The 19,886-nt window shown below is 43.6% G+C and overlaps 1 protein-coding gene across 1 annotated transcript in view; it reads left to right on the top strand.

Annotated features, from left to right (window-relative positions):
- Positions 1–19,541, top strand: part of PTPRJ (protein tyrosine phosphatase receptor type J) — a 170,796-nt gene extending 151,255 nt beyond the window's left edge. The window contains exons 16-24 of the mRNA XM_049617207.1: positions 1–9; positions 114–201; positions 2,075–2,165; positions 4,319–4,392; positions 4,496–4,630; positions 7,682–7,801; positions 11,387–11,547; positions 13,269–13,404; positions 15,977–19,541. Of these exons, the coding sequence (XP_049473164.1) occupies positions 1–9; positions 114–201; positions 2,075–2,165; positions 4,319–4,392; positions 4,496–4,630; positions 7,682–7,801; positions 11,387–11,547; positions 13,269–13,404; positions 15,977–16,135 (973 nt within the window). The 3' untranslated portion in view covers positions 16,136–19,541. The remainder of the gene's footprint in view (positions 10–113; positions 202–2,074; positions 2,166–4,318; positions 4,393–4,495; positions 4,631–7,681; positions 7,802–11,386; positions 11,548–13,268; positions 13,405–15,976) is intronic.
- Positions 19,542–19,886: the final 345 nt, after the last annotated feature.

The following is a 19,886-nucleotide window of genomic DNA, read 5'->3' as shown; positions in this document are numbered from 1 at the left end:
ACCTAAAAAGTGAGTAGCCTCTTTAATTTTTAAATAACTTGTCTTTTTCTGTTTTGAGCATGAACTTCACTGGATGTAAAAAAAGTCCTCATAAGCTGTTTTTATTTTCTTAGATCCAAGTTAATCAAAGTGGAGAATTTTGAAGCCTACTTTAAGAAACAACAAGCGGACTCCAACTGTGGGTTTGCAGAAGAATATGAAGTACGTGGTTGTAAATAACGTATTCTTAATTGCTTTATGTTTCTCCTGCAAGTTGGAAAACCATCTGTTTTTATTGCGTGGGGGAGCGCTGGATAAGAGGCGGCCCTCTTAGAGGGGAGAGGAACTCTGTCAGGTAGACCTCAGGGCTCCTAGTGGCCCTGTGGGCTGCGAGCACTTAGGTGTACCCTTGCTTCTAGTGGTTTGTGTGTTCAGTCTTGTTGATAAATGAAGATTATGCAGAGAGGGAGAGAGAGCGAAAGGTAGAGAAACTAGGCATTCAAGTTCAAGTCTGAGGGCTGTTAACTGGGGTAATTAGGAAGCTGTTCTGGCTGGCATTTCCGGGCTGGGGCTTGACGGCTGTGTGGCCGACATTGATTCCGGAGCATTCTGTGAAGTCCTGTGGAAAGAGTTTCTGCCTGTCAGTCCCCATGTGCTCTACCCCCCACAGCAGCTTGGCCGAGCACACTCGCCCTCCCTGGGCTGCCCTGCTGTGGTCTCTGCCTTTATTGAATCTACTCCCTCTTTGCATTGGTTTCCTGCAGCTGCAATGACAAATCACCACAAACTGGTGGCTTGAAACAACAGAAATTTATTCTCTTGCAGTTCTGGAGGCTATAGTAAGTCCAAAGTCAAGGTGTCAGCAAGGCAGTGGTCCCTCCAAATCTCTGGGGGAGAACCTCTTGCTTGCCTTTTCTGATTCGGGTGGCTCCACGCGTTCTGTGGCTTAGGGCCCAGTCACTCCACTCTCTGTGGTCTCCTCCTCCCGCTCCCCGTGGTTCCCCTCTGGGTGTCTTGTGTATCAGGGACACTTATTGGATTTAAGACCCACCCACATAATCCAAGATGATCTCACCTCAACGTTGTCAACCTAAATACATCTGCAAAGACTCTTTTCCAAAATAAGGTCACATCCACAGGTTGTAGGAGTTAGGAAGGGGGCCTGGCTTTTTTGGGCCTGCCATTGAACCTAGTGTACAACTCAAAGCACAGCCCAGGAGGACTTAAATTCTCTTTCTACCTGTTTCATCTGTGACATGTGGTGTTTATTTAATTCTGCCTCATTGTAACATCAGTTATTTCTAAATTAAAAAAAAAATTTTTAATGTTTATTTACTTTTGAGAGGGAGAGAGAGAGAGAGACAGAGAGACAGCATGAGCGGGGGAGGGGCAGAGAGAGAGGGAGACCCAGAATCAGAAGCAGGCTCCAGGCCCTGAGCTGTCAGCACTGAGCCTGATGGGGAGCTGGAACTCACGAACCATGAGATCATGGCCTGGCCGAAGTCAGATGCTTAACTGACTGAGACCCCCAGGCACCCTGATGTTAGTTATTTCTGCCTGTGCCTCTCTCCCGGGGTGTAAGCACCTGGAAGGCAAGGATTATCCTTTTTCTTTTATTTTAACCTCTGCATTAGTTTCCAAGGGCTGTGGTCACAAAGCACTAAAACAACAGCAAATCCTTCTCTCACAGTTCTGGAGGCCAGTGGACCTAAATCAAGCTGTTGCTAGGGCTGTGGTGCCTCCGAAGCCTCTAGAAGAAGCTCCCGCCTGGCTTCCCCAGCTTGTAACAACCTAAGTCCTATGCCTGCCTTCACCTCAGCATGGCCGCCTCCTCTTGAATGTCTGTCTCAGCACCTCTTCTTCTGTAAAGACGTCAGTCCTGTTGGATTAAGGCTCCCCGTCCCTAATCCACTATGACCTCATCTTATTTTGAGGACAAATACGGCTGCATTCCCCGGTCCTGAGGGTTAGAACTCCAACATACCTTTAACTCAAAACACCTCTGCCTTCACACTTTGTTTTGTCCTACGCGATGCTCAGTATAAATAATATCTGGACACTAACTAAATGGACGACTCGTTTGTTTTGTTTTCAGGATCTGAAGCTTGTTGGAATTAGTCTACCTAAATATACAGCGGAACTGGCTGAGAACAGAGGAAAGAATCGCTATAATAACGTTCTGCCGTGTGAGTTGTTTTTTCCACAAGATCTTCCCTTTTGTCTGTCCCTGGCCATCGCCCCTCTCACAGTGGAGGGAAGTGGGGTCAAGATAGTTACTAACCACCTTCACAATTATTCAGGAGTCACCTGCGGTGTGCTGATTTAGCCTTGTATTTAGGCATATTCCTTTGAATCCAGGCCTCATGAGAACCTTATGCAGTAGGTGGTAGCATATTCATTTTGCAGATGAGGGAACGAGGCACAGAGTAGCTAGGTGATTTGTCCCAAGTCACACAGAGGCCCGTGGCAGGCAGGCCGGGCTCTGGATTAGGTCTGTCATTTCTTTCAGGGTAAGGATTAGAGTCTGTGCTCTTATCCCCTCTATCTCAAAGCCCCTTTATTTCAGCTAACATAGTTCTAGAAAGGAGGTGGGTAAGAGGAGGACAGGCAGGGAGTGATGCTTTCTGCTTGTCCGGATACATCTCTGGTTGGCTGAATGCATCCCACTGCTAATTATGAATTGTATCTGGATTCACATTTTGAGAATTAACAATATCTGCCGAATGCACGGGGCTAACGACAAATTGGGTTTAAAATAAGAATTATTTGTTACATCATCCATTCAGATGAAATGTGAACCTTCCTCCACAGAAAAGTTCTTTGCGGTCTTTCCTTCGGATGAGAATTAGGGTACAAAGACGTATCAGTCGATTGCAGCTGTGTTCTGATTGAGGCGTAATTTCTAGGTTCTGCTGATACTTTTTACACCAGGACATTTAGAGACATTGTCGTTTTATATGTGAGGCTGTGTTTTTCTTTCCTGGCCTAAAACATTAACTTCTGTTTAGATTCAGGATTTTTTAGCTTGTGTGCTTTCTCTTCATCTCCTCCCTGTCCCCCCTCCCCGCCATCCCCTTTGTATTGACAGCAGGCATTGAACCTTGTTCCAGGAAAAATGCTTTGAAAATCAGGCTAGTGGGATACGCCTCCATCCTGCCCTTCTAGGGTTAACCCAGGATCACTGGCCTGATCTTACAGTTGCTGCAGAGGTTTTCAGATCCAGAGTTCGGGTACTGTTTTTTTTTTTTTAATTTTTTTTTAACGTTTATTATTTATTTTTTGAGAAAGAGAGACAGAGTGAGAGTGGGGGAGCGGCAGAGAGAGAGGGGGAGACACAGAATCTGAAGCAGCTCTAGGCTCCGAGCTGTCAGCACAGAGCCCGACGCGGGGCTGGAACTCACGAACCGCGAGGTCATGACTTGAGCTGAAGTCGGACGTGTAATCGACTGAGCTACCCAGGTGCCCCTCGGGTACTGTTTTTATTGGGAAAGTTCTAGACTACGAGTCATGTTGGTAACCGAGCTTGGAACTGTCATATTGTTTTGTCCAAGAGGAGGATGAGATGGTGTATAGTCAAAGACAGGGAAGCACGTGCTGCTGCTGCTGATTATTCCGCCTGACATTTGAAATTCGCAAGTTATTATTTCATTTCTTGAGTTGGACACGTTTGTGTGGCTTTGAGATGATAGTATTTAGAAAACATGAGAATTTTTGTGTTTTAGATCTTTCCGCCTATAATAGTCTTACACATTCAGTTTATTCTGGAATTTGGTACTGTCTTGTCGTAATAACATTTCTATGGAAATAAAGTATGCAGATTTGGGTGTTTACCCTGCCATGGTGGAAAGGGCACTAGAGTTGAATTCTGACTGCCCTTGACCAGACATCAGTGCTGGGAGAAGTCACTTAATCTTCCTGACCCTCAGTTTCCTCATTTGTAAAATGGGTACACAGGCCGGTAGGGTGGTTTTGAGGAATAAATAAGATTGCTCAGTGCACTCCCTGGCTCACGGCACACACCCAAGGATGTTAATAGTAGTAGGTTTGTGTTGTTTCAGAAGGTGGTCTGGTGTGGTTAGGAGCTTGCACCCCAGTGTCAGGCTGCCTGAGTTTGAACCCTGGTTCTGCCAGTTACTAGCTTTGCCGGGTAATTGCCTAACTTCTCTGTGCCGGTCACATAGGCTGACTGTGAAGGTCAAATTAAGGTCATCTCATTTTCTGTAAAATGCCACGCAGCACACCCTCACAATGTGTTGCCATTTTGTACTTTTCTCTCTTATATGTAATTCTCCTCAAACATTTGCTTCTAATGGGGACCTTTTTTCTCTTAATGTCATAGATGATATTTCCCGTGTCAAGCTTTCTGTCCAGGCCCATTCAACTGACGACTACATCAATGCCAACTACATGCCTGTAAGTGGGGGGACGTTCCCATGGCACGGCTTGTAAGGATGAAATCTTCAGGGCTCCTCTTTGTTTCTCTGACGCTGAATTTCTGTCCCTTTCCGTGTTTTAGGGCTACCATTCCAAGAAAGAATTTATTGCCACCCAAGGGCCTTTACCCAACACTCTGAAAGATTTTTGGCGTATGGTTTGGGAGAAAAATGTATATGCCATTGTTATGTTGACCAAATGTGTCGAACAGGGAAGGGTAAGTATCTTTGATTTAAATTATTAAATTAAATTAATTAATTCATTTTGGCTGTGGTTAAAGGATATCTTTACAAAATTTTTTTTAATGTTTATTTATTTTTTGAGACAGAGAGAGAGCACGAGCGGGGCAGGGGCAGAGAGAGAGGGAGACACAGAATCTGAAGCAGGGTCTGGGCTCTGAGTTGTCAGCACAGAGCCTAACAAGGGGCTCGAACTCACGAACCATGAGATCATGAACCTGAGCTGAAGTTGGATGCTCAACCGACTGAGCCACCCAGGCGCCCCAGTGAAAGTATATCTTAAGAAGCATTTTTGTTTTTTAAAGAAAACACTCCCCCGAACATCACCTCTAGTCTTAGAAACTCATTTTCTGTATTTTTCTTTTCTAAGAAAAACGCTTAAAAATCAGTTTAAACAAAGAAGAGTTTTAGTGTTACCTTCTTTTGTGGATGAATATCAGTGTTCTCTGTTCATGAGGCTGCTGCAGCTAGAGTTACAAGGAACAGGAGTTGGGGTCGCTCAGCGCAAAGCTCCCAGTCCCGAGCAGAAACGGCTCCGGCTGTCTCAGCTCTGTGTCTCTAAGCATCCAGCTTGTTCATCTGTGAGATGATAGATTCGACCAACTCAGTGATCAAACCCAATTTTTAGCCTTGGAACCCTTACTTTACCCCAAATCTCAGACTTCTCCCCAGATAAACCTCAGCAGTCCCCTCTCCCCTGTGATGGCCTGAAACCCCCTGGCTGCTTCCACCAAAGATAAGATTTCTTCTTGTAATAAAATCCCATGTCTCCATAAATGCATCTAAGGAGACCTGAAAGACACAGGCTGACTTCAGAAATTCTGTACCCAAGGAATAGGACCTAACGTTGCTCTGGGAATGTTTTCCTGTGGGTTTGTTACTTGAGGAATAGGCATTCACTCCCTAGGCCAGTGCTTCTCAGACCTGAAAGTCCATCAGAATCCCCTGGAGGGTGGTTCTGCCTCCAGAGCTTCTGGTTTGGGCAGTCTGGGCTGGGATTCCCCAGAACTGCATTTTGGAGAGTTCTCGGTGTGGCTGCTTCTGCTGCTCTGGAGTGCACACTTGGAGTGGCTCTGCCCTGGGTGGTTGTGGGAACCCATTGAAGCCCCTTTAAAAAATTTTTTTTTTAAGTTTATTTACTTTGAGAGAGAGTGTGTGTGAGCAGGGGAAGGGCAGAGAGAGAGAATCCCAAGCAGGCTCCACACTGTCAGCGCAGAGCCCAACATGGGGCTCAGTCTCATGAAGTGTGAGATCGTGACCTGAGCCAAAATCAAGAGTTGGATGCTTCACCGACTGAGCCACCCAGGTGCCCCGAAACCTCTTTTAATGTTCTTTATTTAACTTGAATGTTTATCCTGCCCCAAGTATGTGTAAGGTGCTCTGCTAGGGGCTGGGGCTGGGGCTGGGGGAGGGAAAGATCACAAAACACGGTAAGAACTGGTTCCCATCTTCACGGGGCTTGTGATATAGAAGCTTGGGTTCCACCACCTCCTTGCATCCGGAGAATAGGCTGTTGTGCAAACAAAAGAACTTTGTGAATGCAGATAAACTTTATGGTGTTGTGGAGCTCGGGCCTGGTACATGGAACATTCTGTTAAATATGTTAGACAAATGAACATGACATAGTTAAATTAATGGAGAACATGAAGAGAATGAACTTAGGTGAGCCCTTGTGTATCGAAAGTCAGGAGGGAAGTAGATTTACTGACTCTGGATGAAAAGGGAAGGGAGCCAGTGAGCTTTCTGCACTAGATACTCCATTTATGTTATTTCTTTCCTGTAACAACCCTCCTGTATAATTACTGTATCGATGGGGAAACTGAGGCTCAGAGAGTTTAAGAACTTGCCTACAGGGTGGCAACAGAAACCCAGCTGGGAAGAGGCTGAGCTGAGCATCAGGTCTATGTCATTGAGTGTCCAAGACGTGTGTTCTTTCTGGGAGCAGTGATCTAGAAACTGGGATCTTCTTGAAAATACAGGTCCCCAACCAGAGTCTGAAGCTCTGGAGGTGGGGCCTGGGCATCTGTTTTTAAAGCAAAACAGACCTCCCAGGTGAGTTAGATAATAGAAGCCACCTGCAGAAGTTAGATAATTGGAAGCCACCTGCAGTAGAGTATGCCTCTCAGAGGGGGTGGGGAGGGAGAGAGAGAGTGGGAGACTGTGTGTGTGTGTGTGTGTGTGTGTGTGTGTGTGTGAAATCATTTACCAAATCTGGGGATTTGGATATTCGTGGAGAACCGATGTTTCCTGATTTTTATTTCTTTTTTTTTTAAACTTTTTTTTTTAACGTTTATTTTTGAGACAGAGAGAGACAGAGCATGAACGGGGGAGGGTCAGAGAGAGGGAGACACAGAATCCGAAACAGGCTCCAGGCTCTGAGCAGTCAGCACAGAGCCCGACGTGGGGCTCGAACTCACGGACCGCGAGATCATGACCTGAGCCGAAGTCGGCCGCTTAACCGACTGAGCCACCCAGGCGCCCCTCCTGGTTTTTATTTCTGTTCACATCTGCCCACCAACTTATGAAAATCAAAGGCCCAGAGTGATTTGATTTGATTCTCTTTATTGGTGTCTGTATTTGTATTATAATTAGCGTGGATCTAAAAGTATTGGGCGAAGTCCAATTGCAGCTTTCTTCTAGCTGCAAGGGGTTATGGGTCAGTCTGAATTTAGTTCAGTGAATAGTTATGGACTGGCTGCTCTGGGGGCCAAGTGGAACTGGCTGACACTATGTCTCCAGAGAAGGGACAATGTCTGTTCTGCTCTAAGTCCATTTTCATGCAGAAATTGGGGCTCAGTGTTGGCTGGATCTTCTGATTTCTCAAGAGAAGCCAGAAGTCTGCATTTTTATGAGAAACCTCCCAATTTTAAAAGAGTTGGCAATAATTGTAAATGAAAAAACAGTTTTGGGAGTCAAACAGAACTCCCAGCCTCTGATGCCAGTTTTCAATATCTGGTCTCCCTTTTGAGGCTTTAGTGATGACAGACAATGTGACCCAATTTTTTTTTTTTAATGCAATTTTATTCTAGACCAAATGTGAGGAATACTGGCCCTCCAAGCAAGCTCAGGACTATGGGGACATAACTGTGGCAATGACCTCAGAAATTGTTCTTCCACAGTGGACCATCAGAGACTTCACAGTGAAAAATGTAAGTAAGAGGCCAAGATGGATAGGTCTCAGAAAAGATGACTATATATTAGTTTTGGGGTGATACTTTTTAGGTTGATGTTAACCAATGTTTTTTTTATGCATCAGAAAAATACTTTTGCTCTCTTTTTACGGAATAAAACTATCTACATACACTGTAAGGCAACTCTTTAGCTTTACTGTATTAAGAGAAATTTCATAAGTTATTTTTTTCTTCTCATTGAAGTATAGATGACATATTATATTAGTTTCAGGGGTACAGCACAGTGACCCAACACTTATACATGTTACACAGCACTCACTGTAATAAGTGTAGTCACCATCTGTCACCATATAGCATTTATATTCCCTACACTGTACTTTTCATCCCTGTGGCTTATTTATTTTATAACTGGAAGTTTGTACCTTTTAGTCCCCTTCACCTGTTTCACCCATCCCCTGACCTACTTTCTGTATGGCAACCACCAGTTTGTTCTATTTGTCAGTCTGTTTCTTTTTCTCCTCCCTTCCTTCCTTCCTTCCTTCCTTCCTTCCTTCCTTCCTCCCTTTATTCCTCCCTCCCTTCCTCCCTCCCTTCCTTCCTTCCTTCCTTTCCTCCCTTCCCTTCCCCCTTCCTCCTTCCTTCCTTCCTTCCTTCCTTCCTTCCTCCCTCCCTCCCTCCCTCCCTCCCCCCCCCCCCCCTTTCCCCCTTTTCTTCCTTCCCCCCCCCCCCCCGCCTCATAAATAATTCCTAAGTGAAATGGATCATAAGAGAATGGATCAGCAGCAGTAACTGTTCCTTCTATCTTCAGGTGACGTGCTCATAGAGTTTTTGCTACAAATCAAGGCCCTTTTGGATTATTTACTTGCAGATGTGTTACCAGCAATGGCAGTGTGCCTTGGGAGCAGTTTATGAGAGCAGTTACATTAATTGGATTTCAGGGCATATGCACATGGCCTTAACCCCCAAAGGTTATTTGAAAAATCAGTTACATTGTGTAGGCAGATTATGTGTCCTTTTTTTTCTTTCTTTTAAAGTTTATATATTTATATTGAGAGAGAGAGTGAGCATCAGTGGGGGAGGGGCAGAGAGAGAGAGGGAGAGAGAGAATCCCCAGCAGGCTCCATCTACGCTGTCAGCACAGAGCCCGATGCGTGGCTCGAATTCATGAACCGTGAGATCATGACCTGAGGGGAAATCAAGAATCAGACACTTAACCCACTGAGTCACCCAGGTGCCCCTGTCTTTTTTCTTAAGGGTGGTTAGGGACAATGAAGCAACATTGATATCTTTGGTGGGCGTGTAAATTGGTATAACCCTTCTGCAGTTTATATCGGAAGCATAAAAATGACCACTCTCCTTTGATCTGGTGGTTCCAAGTTTGAGACTCTGTCTTAAATAATCTGAAATATAGGACAAGGCTTATTATTCACAAAGAGGAGTCTCAGCACTATTTATAATGGAGGAAAATTTAGAACCCGTGCAAATTTCTAGCTTTTGGAGGATGGATAACTAAACTATAGGTTATCTCGCCGTGTATCATTATTTAGCTATTAGAAATGATGGCTGTGTAGACTGTATAATTACCATGAGGAGATGTGAGAAACAATTAAGTGAAACATACCAGCAGACAAAATTTTATGCATATTGTGAATAGTGCACAAAAGAAAAGCCTGGGAGTAGATTCAGTGTTGTTGACTTTTATGGGGGTGCTGGTAGCTTAGGTTGTAGTTTACAAGAATTATCCTTGAAGATTCCATAAGTCACGGATACAGAAGTATTAATTCTTTACTGATTGCCTGTGCCTCAGATGTCCTGGTTTCAGTTAACATTTCAATTCCTCCTCTGGAAGTGCTGTCCAAGCTTTTATCACATGCTGATAATAGTGGTTGAGAAGCCCTTAAAATATACTTATTTCTATAGATTTCGTCCATTTAAAACAGATTGGATTATCCTCTGTTGCTTTCAGTGCTAGGGGTTCGCCCTTGTGGAGGGGAATCACGGGTGGAATTGTCCACATTATTTAAAGAAAATTACCGTGACTGTTACCATTTTTATTAACTAAACTCCAGACTTCATTTGGGTTTCACATTTTTCTGCTATAGCCCTTTCCTGTTCCTGTTTCCGCTAAAGCCCGATCCTGTGGATTGAATCCAAGATACCACATAGCATTTAGTAAAATAGTAATTTTTGATTACACAAAATGCATGAATCCATTCCTTTTTTTTTTTTTTAAATGTTTATTTTTGAGAGAGAGAGAGAGAGCAAGCAAGGGAGGAGCAGAGAGAGGGAGACACAGAATCCAAAGCAGACTCCAGGCTCCGAGCTGTCAGCATAAGAGCCTGACGTGGGGCCCAAACCCATGAACTGTGGGATCATTACCTGAGCCGAAGTTGGACGCTTAGCCAACTGAGCCACCCAGGCGCCCCAGATCTATTTTCTTTTTTAAAAGCGGGAAGGCAACAGATAGAACTAAAAGTTTCCTTTGACTGCCACCCCTAACCTGAGCCCCCTTGCCCCTCTACAGAGATAAATACTGAAAGGTCTGAACTCCCCCCACCCCTTCCTCTCCTTATCTCACATAACTGCTTTCCTTCTTTGGATCAGTACTTTCGGTTAAATTTGTGAATGTCACCTTTGTGTGTATGAGACTTCCCAGTACCCTGTCCCTCACTTTGCCCCTTTCTCTACTCTTTTCCATGTTTTGAACAATGTGAATGCACTGCTTTTATAACATATATACAAAAAAAAAAGCTTCAAAAGGTAGCTGTCATAAAGGAGATGGAAATGCCTGCAGTCCAGATGTAGGTACGTGGGTGAGGTCAGTGCCGGGGATGGACGTAGTGAGAACACTTGAATCCAGGGCAGGAATGGCCCAGCCTGGGTGGAGTTCTGATGACAAAAGGTACATGCTTCAATCTGCGGTAGGAAACTAGTCTGTGTCTAACTAACTGTTAAAACGAGATCCACTTTCTGTTGTCTGATGTTGAAATAGATGCTTTTTTCTTTTTCTTTCTTTTTTTTTTCTTTGAGCGGGGGTGGTCTTTTCTCAAACTCTTGCAATTCTAAATACTTCCTTGGTGCTCGCCAGTTGCCTGTCGCTTCGTGAGACTCTCCGGAAGGCTCATGGATTGTGAGGCAGCTCTCGCCCCAAAGGTTCTGATTATCAGAGTTGCATCAGTATAGTTCATTTTTGGTGTTTTGGTTGATGACCTTCCCATGTGGGCTCAGGGACGGGCTTCATGAAGCTCTAAGAAGGTGTAGATATAGGACTGTGAGACTGTGAGTGCATTACTGGCAGGCACCCGTAGTGGGAAAGGAAGATCTGAACTCAGGATCAGAGGATGACGCACTTGTACCGCATCTAGGCTGAGTGGGGGGAGTTGATTCACTTTTCAGAATCTTTAAAGGGGATGATAAACCCTCCCTCTTGGGCACATTGTGGGGATTTGGTGAGCAAGCACTTTCTCAGTTGCTGTACCAAGGTGACATTGCAGTTGTTAGTTGTAACCACTCCTCTGTAGCTACCTGTCAGCTGTCCCACGCGGCTCAGCCTTCGGGTGCTGCTCCATTTCACGTGCCCTTTTCTCTTTCCTGGGTTCTTAGCTCCAGACAAGTGAGAGTCACCCTCTGCGACAGTTTCATTTCACCTCCTGGCCGGACCACGGCGTTCCCGACACCACCGACCTGCTCATCAATTTTCGGTACCTTGTCCGTGACTACATGAAGCAGAGTCCCCCTGAGTCTCCCATTCTGGTGCATTGCAGGTATGCAGATGGCGCTCCATGTAGGACCGATTTCAAACGCCATTATAGATGCGGACACTTTAGAAAAGCAAGGCGTGAGAGGGAATGCGACAGGCATTTGGAAATTTAAGAAAGGTTTGGATAAGGGACCGTGGACTTATTCCCTAAGCCCTGAGGCTTTGAGAACAGGGGTTGGCAAACTATAACCATGGGCCAGATCTGGTAGGTTGCCTGTGTTTTTTTAAGACTATAATATATTCTAATTTATATCTTACTTATAACATTTTATTAAGTTTATTTATTTTGAGAGAGAGAGAGAGAGAGAGAGAGAGAGAGAACAAGTTGGGGAGGGGCAGAGAGAGGGAGAGACAGAATTCCAAGCAGGTTCTGCACTGTCAGCTTAGAGCCTGACATGGGGCTTGAACTCACATACCGTGAGATCATGACCTGAGTGGAGATCAAGAGTCAGATGCTGAACCAACTGAGCCACCCAAGTGCCCCTATGACATTTTCTTATAAAATATTTCAACCTAGGGGCGTCTGGGTGGCTCAGTCGGTTGAGCATCTGACTTCGGCTCAGATCATGATCTCATGGTTCGTGGGTTCAAGCCCCTCATCGGGCTCTGTGCTGACAGCTCAGAGCTTGGAGCCTGTTTCGGATTCTGTGACTCCCTCTCTCTCTCTGCCTCTCCCCCTCTTGCGCTCTGTCTCCCTCTGTCTCAAAAATAAATAAACATTAAAAAAATTAAAAAAAAGATATTTCAACCTTACAAAAATATAGAGTAATAATCTAATAAACTATGGCATGAGGCCATGTTTCTTTTTGTTAATAATATGTTCCAGATATAAAGTTGCTACTTATCAGTGTCCTTACACAGTTAAACGTGGTTCTAAAGTTGATCTGAATCATTCCCTTGTATGCTTTTATATTTTATTACATATGTATGTATATCTGTGGTTTTATATAGCTTTAAGCTTTTGCCAGATTTTATGATGTAGACCTCATTCTGCAACCTGCTTTCTTCATTCAGCATTTTGGTTTGTTATTTAGTGAAGTTGAAATGCATAGTTTTAGTTCATTTTATTGATTTATTTAAAACATTGTTTTTTTGGCATACAGAACTGTACATAAATTAATGTATACAACTTCATGAGTTTGGAGGCAAGTATACACCTGTGAAACTATTACCACAATCCCTTTATGAATAAAGTTTTATTGGAACAGAGCCATGCCTGTTTGTTTACATATTGCCTCTAGTTCCTTTCATGCTAAAATGGCAGAAAGAGATCATTTAGTGTGCAAAGCCAAAGATATTTACTATCTGGTCCTTTACAGAAAAAGTTTGTCCCCACTTCCTGCTCTAGCCCAATAAGACAACTAGCTAGCTTTTAGGCTAAAGGAATTAATTTAGGAAAGATGAAGAGGGGCTTTGTTGCCCTATGGGAAACAGATTGATGAAACTTGCCATCCTGGGTTATGGTTAATAACTTGAATGGGACTGAGATTCAAGCCGCTCTAGCAAGAGGTTTTATTTGTGATATTTGACTCAAAATGAACTTTAGGGTTTGGGTCCCAGTCCCAAGCTAGTGTAATCCAATTTGCTGAGGTTTTAGTTGAGCAAATGTTTCATGATCCTGGGCATTGATAGTGGAGGGGAGCAAGATACATGCACAAATGCACATTTGAGCATTTTACGTTAGAGGTAACCCATGGTGATGTGTTCATGTCTTTTTTTCTTCAGTGCTGGGGTTGGAAGGACAGGCACGTTCATTGCCATCGATCGTCTTATCTACCAGATAGAGAATGAGAACACTGTGGATGTGTATGGGATTGTGTATGACCTTCGAATGCACAGGCCTTTAATGGTGCAAACAGAGGTGAGGCCGAGCTCTGTGTCTGGCAGTCCGCTTTTTCAATCCTGTTTTCAAAAGGTTGCATCATGTCACATACTTGTGTTGAGACACTTCACCCTTCTAGGTCTTTCTGGTTCTGGGCTGTGAGGTAACACTGGATTTCTTTTAGATCCGTAACTGCGATTGAATTATCCGATATGGTGATACGGTGGTAGTGATACCAGCAATGGAACAGTTGGAACACCAAGATAATACCTGGATTCCTTACCTTGCGGCCACTAACTCATCAAATAATCTTAGCAGTTCTCTGAACTTTGGCTTCCGGGTTGTAAACTCTTAAAACTGGTATCTTCATGCTTTGTTTCTGAGAAGGTCTGACCATCCTTAAAACAAGCTGATGAAACGGACTTCTCAAATGTTAGCAATGTGAATGAAATAGGCGTAATGTTCATATAGCAGTGTATCCTCACCTAGCCCTGTGAATGTAAAAGAACATCAATTATCATAGTCCCCGGGGGATGGCTGGCCAGCTGAGAAACTTCATGCTTAGTATCTACAATGTCAGTTGGGTAAGACCCATTGGATTCGGCTTTCCCTGAAATGTTCCTGACAAACATTGTTTTTGAGTCATGTTCTCAGCAAATATATTGGGAAATCGCCTTCTTCAACGCTGTAGGAAGGAATGTGTCTTGACTGGGATGAGAGCAGAATATTAATTTTGTATCAGGCTGTCGCCCTGTACCAATTTAGAACTCCATGAATATGTGCTGTGTTTTTGAGTCTAGCAGGGAATGTTCTGGAGGCCTGGGTACATCATGTGCTTTTGGGCGAGAGTAGAATTCACCTCCTGTGTTGGTCAGAAGAGATTTTTTTTTTCCTGCTATAATTATGTAGAGTAGAACTCAGTCTTTTATCTCCTTTGAAGAAACACAGAAATCTTATACCTGCCCACAAATTCTTTTCTTGGTCCTTTTTTTTTTTTTTGTAGTTTGAAGATAATGTAAACTTGTTCATATTAAGACATCTAACAAAATAGGATTATATAGAATGTATTTTTCTCTTTTACTTTTTCTTCCCTAGAGGTAGCCAATGCTTACAGTTTGTGTATATCACTATAGGTTTCTTTATGTACATCTGTAGAAAAACACATGTACACACGCACACACACAGTACTTTTTTTTTTTTGTTATGGCTGGTGTTCTTTCAAAAAACTGAGTACAGATGACACACACACAATGTTAACATTCGTTTCAGGTGTACAACAGAGTGATTCAACAAGTCTATATGTTATGTTCTGCTCATCATAAGTGTAACTACCATCTGTCACCACACAAGGTTATTACAGTACCATTGACTGTATTCCATATGCTGTGCCTTTCATCCTCGTGACTTAATTCATTCCATAACCGGAAGCCTGTTCCTCCTACTCCCCTTTTCCCATTTTGCCCATCTCTCCCCTCCCCTCCCCTCTGGTAACCACCAATTCTCTGTATTTATGGGTCTGTTTCTGCTTTTTTGTGTGTTTGTTTTGAGTTTTAGAGTCTATGCATAAGTGAAAGCGTATGGTATTTGTCTTTCTCCGTCTGACTTATTTCACTTAGCGTAATACCCTTTAGATCCATCCATGTTGTCACAAATGGCAAGATCTCATTCTTTATTATGGCTGAGTAATATTCCATTGCATATTTATACCACGTCTTTATTTATCATCTGTTGATGGATGCTTGGGTTGCTTTCCTATCTTGGCTACTGTAAAAAATACTGCAACAAACATAGGGGTTCACATATCTTTTTCAATTAGTGTTCTGTTTTCTTTGGGTAAATACCCAGTAGTGGACTTACTGGATCACAATTGTATTTCTGTTTTTAATTTTTTGAGGAACTTTCATATTGTTTTCCATAGTGGCTATACCAATTTACATTCCCACCAGTAGTGCACAAGGGTCCCCTTTTCTCCACATCCTCTCCAATCCTTGTTGTTTTTTGTCTTTTTGATACTAGCCCTTCTGACAGGTGTGAGGTAATATCTCACGGTGGTTTTGATTTGCATTTCCCTGATGATGAGTGATGTTGAGCATCTTTTTGTGTGTCTGTGGACCATCTATATGTCTTCTTTTGAGAAGTGTCTATTAAGTTCCTCTGCCCGTTTTCTAATCAGATTGTTTTTTGGCTGTCGAGTTGTGTAGGTTTTTTTATATATCTTGGATATTGACATGGAATATTTTTTTCATTGGATTTTATGTTATATCTAATTCTGCCCTGTGATTTTTTTTTTCTCTTATAGCACCCTGGATATCTTTCAGCATATACCTTTTTCCTCTTCCTTTTTTAATGGCTACCTGCATATTCTGACGAGCTTGCCTGAGGGTGGTCCCCACCCAACTCTACCCAGATTATCCCCCTTAACCTGTCCCCTCTGTTGAGAATCACAGTTTACTCCTTACACCGCACATGCTCACTAACCAAGAAAATCTTGTTGGCTTTGTTCATTGTGGGGCCGATGGGTTTGGGGGAGTGGTGGTAATCTGAAAGTAACCTTGGGTGCTAATCTCTGGGACCTCTGCTCATTTGCTTTCTCTTTTTACTTTTCTAACAGGACCAGTATGTTTTCCTCAATCAGTGTGTTTTGGATATCATCAGATCCCAGAAGGACTCAAAAGTAGATCTTATCTACCAGAACACAACTGCAATGACAATCTATGAAAACCTTGCACCAGTGACTGCGTTCGGAAAGACAAATGGTTACATCGCCTAGTTCCAAAGTAAAACCTTTCTGGAGTGAACCGGACCGTCACACCCACAGCGAAGGAAAATGCCCCGATGTCGACATGTTTTTATATGTCTAATATCTTATTCTTTGTTCTGTTTTGTTAGAACTAATTTGAGGGTGTGAAGCTGCACATGTAGAACATGACAAATGAGAAGTTGGGGCTGTCAGGGGCTGTGGATGGGTGTTGAGTTAATCAACTACATTCCTGAATACCAATGGGATGAGTTCACTTTTTTTTTTTTCCTTGAGAATTATGGAACACCAGGAAAAGTGAGCTATGATTTTTTTTTTCTTTTTCAAAACAGATTCTTTTTAAAAAAGACTATTTTATATGATTCACATGCTAAAGCCAGGATTGTGTTGGGTTGAATATATTTTAAGTATCAGAGATCTATTTTTACCTACTGTATCTTGGAATCTAGCTGATGGAAAATACGTGATTGTGGATGATTATCATGTCGGGAGGGGTACGTGGTACCTCTTCTGCCTGGGTTTTCTATTTGAACATGTGCCTTTTCTGAATTATGCTTCCACAGGCAAAACTCAGTAGATATCTCTATTTTTGTATTGAATCTCATAATTGGAATATAAGGAATATTTAAACAGTAGTTTAGTATCTGAGGTTCAGCCTTCTCGGTAACATTCCTGTTCTCATTTGACTAGAGGAGGCCTCCCCGTCCCCCATGTTTCGTGCTCTATTCTTTTTTTTCCCCTTTCTCTCCCGGTTTTCCCCAAAGACATTTCTGTTGGCCACATTTTCAGCCCATTGGTTGAGTGAGAGTGGAAACCAAGTATCACCTTGAGAATTTCTGGGGGTGGGGGAAAGCAGAGGAACCCTACAGTGATATAATCTCCTTCTCTTGTCCCTGTTTCATCCTTTTTTCTCATTTCTGTATTTGGTAAGAAGGATTATTTAAAGGTGCAATATGTGACTTAGTGATTCATGATGCTCTAGGTTTTTAGTAACGTTTTACTCAGGTTGGCATTTTATGTGCATCTGTGTGTCTGTGTCTGTGTGTATGTGTGTGTGTGTTTAAAAGCGTGGCAATCTGTGAACACTTCAGTGTGAAAACAGTGTCTGATTAATCCCTCCTCCCTCAAAGTCCACTGGCTTTAGTCTATCTGCAGTGACACGTATCGGTATCTACTGTATATATATATACTAAACTCTTAAAACAGTCATTCCTTTGAATTGAGGTGTACAGAGTTTGAATTTGTATCAAAGATGTAATTATTTTTAAAACCTCTTTTCACTATACTGCTGCTGTAATTACTTTTGATTTTTTTAATGTAGATTAATTTTTTTTTTTTTTTTTGCTTCAGGTGTGTATCCACCAAGAATTTCAGAATTTATGAGGATTTATTTTATTGGTACATAATCTGTAAACTTCTCAAGGCATTAACATGAAAGGGGTTGTTTCTTTTTATTTTATATTGTGGCTCAGGTTATATTTTGAAGAGGTTTTGAATTTATCCTCCTATAGGCGATGAAGTAGAGAAGGTCTTATGAAGGAATTACCAAGTCCCTGGATTCCTGTGGCCATTTTCCACAGTAATAAATCCTGCTGTAAATTCAGGACAACTGTGTCCTAGTGAAAATGGGAGCGGGGTCTTCTCCGGGTGCCCTGGTCACTCTTGACCTGGGGGAGCCCGTCTCCCGACGCTGCCGTGTTCCTCAACTTGCTAGCACCTTGAGAACTGACTGGACGTGCTAGTGGGTTATGGAGGGTGAACCACAACGTACCGAAAGCCCTTGATTCGGTTCAGAGGCTTAGCGCTTGTACGTCTTTTGTCCCCCTTTTCCCTTTGAGGTACTAAAAGGATTAAAAGGAGAGGAGGTGGTCGTGTCAGTGTCTGGGGAGGACTTACTTCCCACACAGAAATTGCACTTTTCGCCGAAGCCTTTGCTCTCTCTTGTGGCAAGCAGTTCATTCAGCATCAGGCCCTGCAAGGAATGGGTTGTACAGGCCTGGTTGGGCCATCTTGACTCCCCTTCAGAGGGGCCTTCGGCTCTTTAGGCCTGCATCAGGGAAGCCACGCCGTCCCGGGCTGTTGAGTGAAGCTGGCTTTGGGCAGATTGCTTCCAAACCTTCACACTGGTCTGCCCCTCCACGCGTGCAGCTCTCAGAGTTCCATGATGGCATTCGGAGGTCCCTCCCCGGGGCCGTGGTTCTGTGGGTCATGCCCCTCTCCACTTTACTTGTCAGGAAGCCACTGGAATGGGGGTGTAGAAGTCACTTCTGACAAAGATGCTCTGCCCGGCCCTGCCTACATTCCCTGCCACAGAGAAATCGGAGGGAAGGACTTGGCTCCAAAAATTCCTTTAGAAGGCTAAAGCAACAAGAATTATAAACATATTGTGTAAAATCACACAAAACCCCAGAAACTCTCCTTCCTTCCGCCTGGTATGGGTTTGGGAAATGGGCAGGAGCCCCAGCTAAGCCACTCTCAGATGTCATTCCCAGTCCTGGGAGGAAGGCTCGTGGTAGAGAGGTCTGGATTCCACATGGCAGGTCATGTGAAGGTCACGATGCTTCTCTGCATCCTGAAGAGGGCTGGGTTTGGGGGCCGGTGGGGGTGGTGAGGGTATTTATAGCACAGTGATTGAAAAGGGAAGATAATTGTGTAAATATAAAGGACACACGGGCTGGGGATTGGCCATAGAAAAGAGAAGGTGCTCTCGAGCTCCTGCCCCAAAGCCTCCCAGGAACGATGAACTAAAATCTGAGGAGTCCAGCGGAATCGCGGAGATGGTGTGATCACCCCTGCTTTCCTATTTGCCGGTTGCACACAGAAAAATGGCCAGGGTGGGATTAGTTATCAGTGAAAGGCCTGAAGGTTGGTGGTCAGTTGGTCTGGGGGATTTGGGGCATCGGTACCCTCTCCCAAGAGTGAGGACGTTTGCCTCCAAAGGTAAACCTAGTGATGTTTGGCACCGGTGGGAAATGACATTTGGGAGTCTGTTCCCTGTGGGCACCTAGTGACCTCCGGTGGACTTTGGCAGATTTGACTGCACTGGAGTTGGGCTTCGTTGAGCCGGAGGCTCGTTGGGGGTGGGGGCCACCTTTGCATCTGATTCATGTTTGCTTTGCATCAGAGATGAAAAAGGCTGGCTTCCTTTTGCAGTGCTGGGTTGCACTTACTGCGCTAAACAAGGCTTGGTGACTATGTTGGTTTGCCTCAAAAGTCCAAGTTCTGCGTTTTCAGACTGTATAGCAGCCAAGTGTTCAACATACTGTAGCATTTTTCCCTTGGGGGCACGTATGAACAGGATGTGTTGATATGGACTCTAAAACTGTAATTTTCTTGTAACTATTTTGGAATGATGCATATTTCTAATGTTTGTTATACTTGTACAGAGTATTGCTGTTGGTTGCTTTTTTTTTTTTTTTTTTTTAAGGAAAAAATGGCCTGAAAAAAAAATTTTTTTAAAAGACTCACAAATACCAAATATAAAAAGTGTCAACACACGGTGCCTTTTGTTTCTTTTTTGTCCCACTTTTTACTTTAGGTCCCCACCGTTTTGTATCCTGAGCAGTGTACGGGCCTGTGTTTAATTGGGGCATTCTTTTTTTTTTTTTTTTTAACGTTTATTTATTTTTGAGACAGAGAGAGACAGAGCATGAATGGGGGAGGGTCAGAGAGAGAGGAGACACAGAATCTGAAACAGGCTCCAGGCTCTGAGCTGTCAGCACAGAGCCCGACGCGGGGCTCGAACTCACGGACCGTGAGATCA

This window comes from Panthera uncia, chromosome D1 (assembly GCF_023721935.1).
Source record: "Panthera uncia isolate 11264 chromosome D1, Puncia_PCG_1.0, whole genome shotgun sequence".
NCBI lineage: Eukaryota > Metazoa > Chordata > Mammalia > Carnivora > Felidae > Panthera > Panthera uncia.
This window is presented reverse-complemented; position numbering and strand designations above follow the sequence as displayed.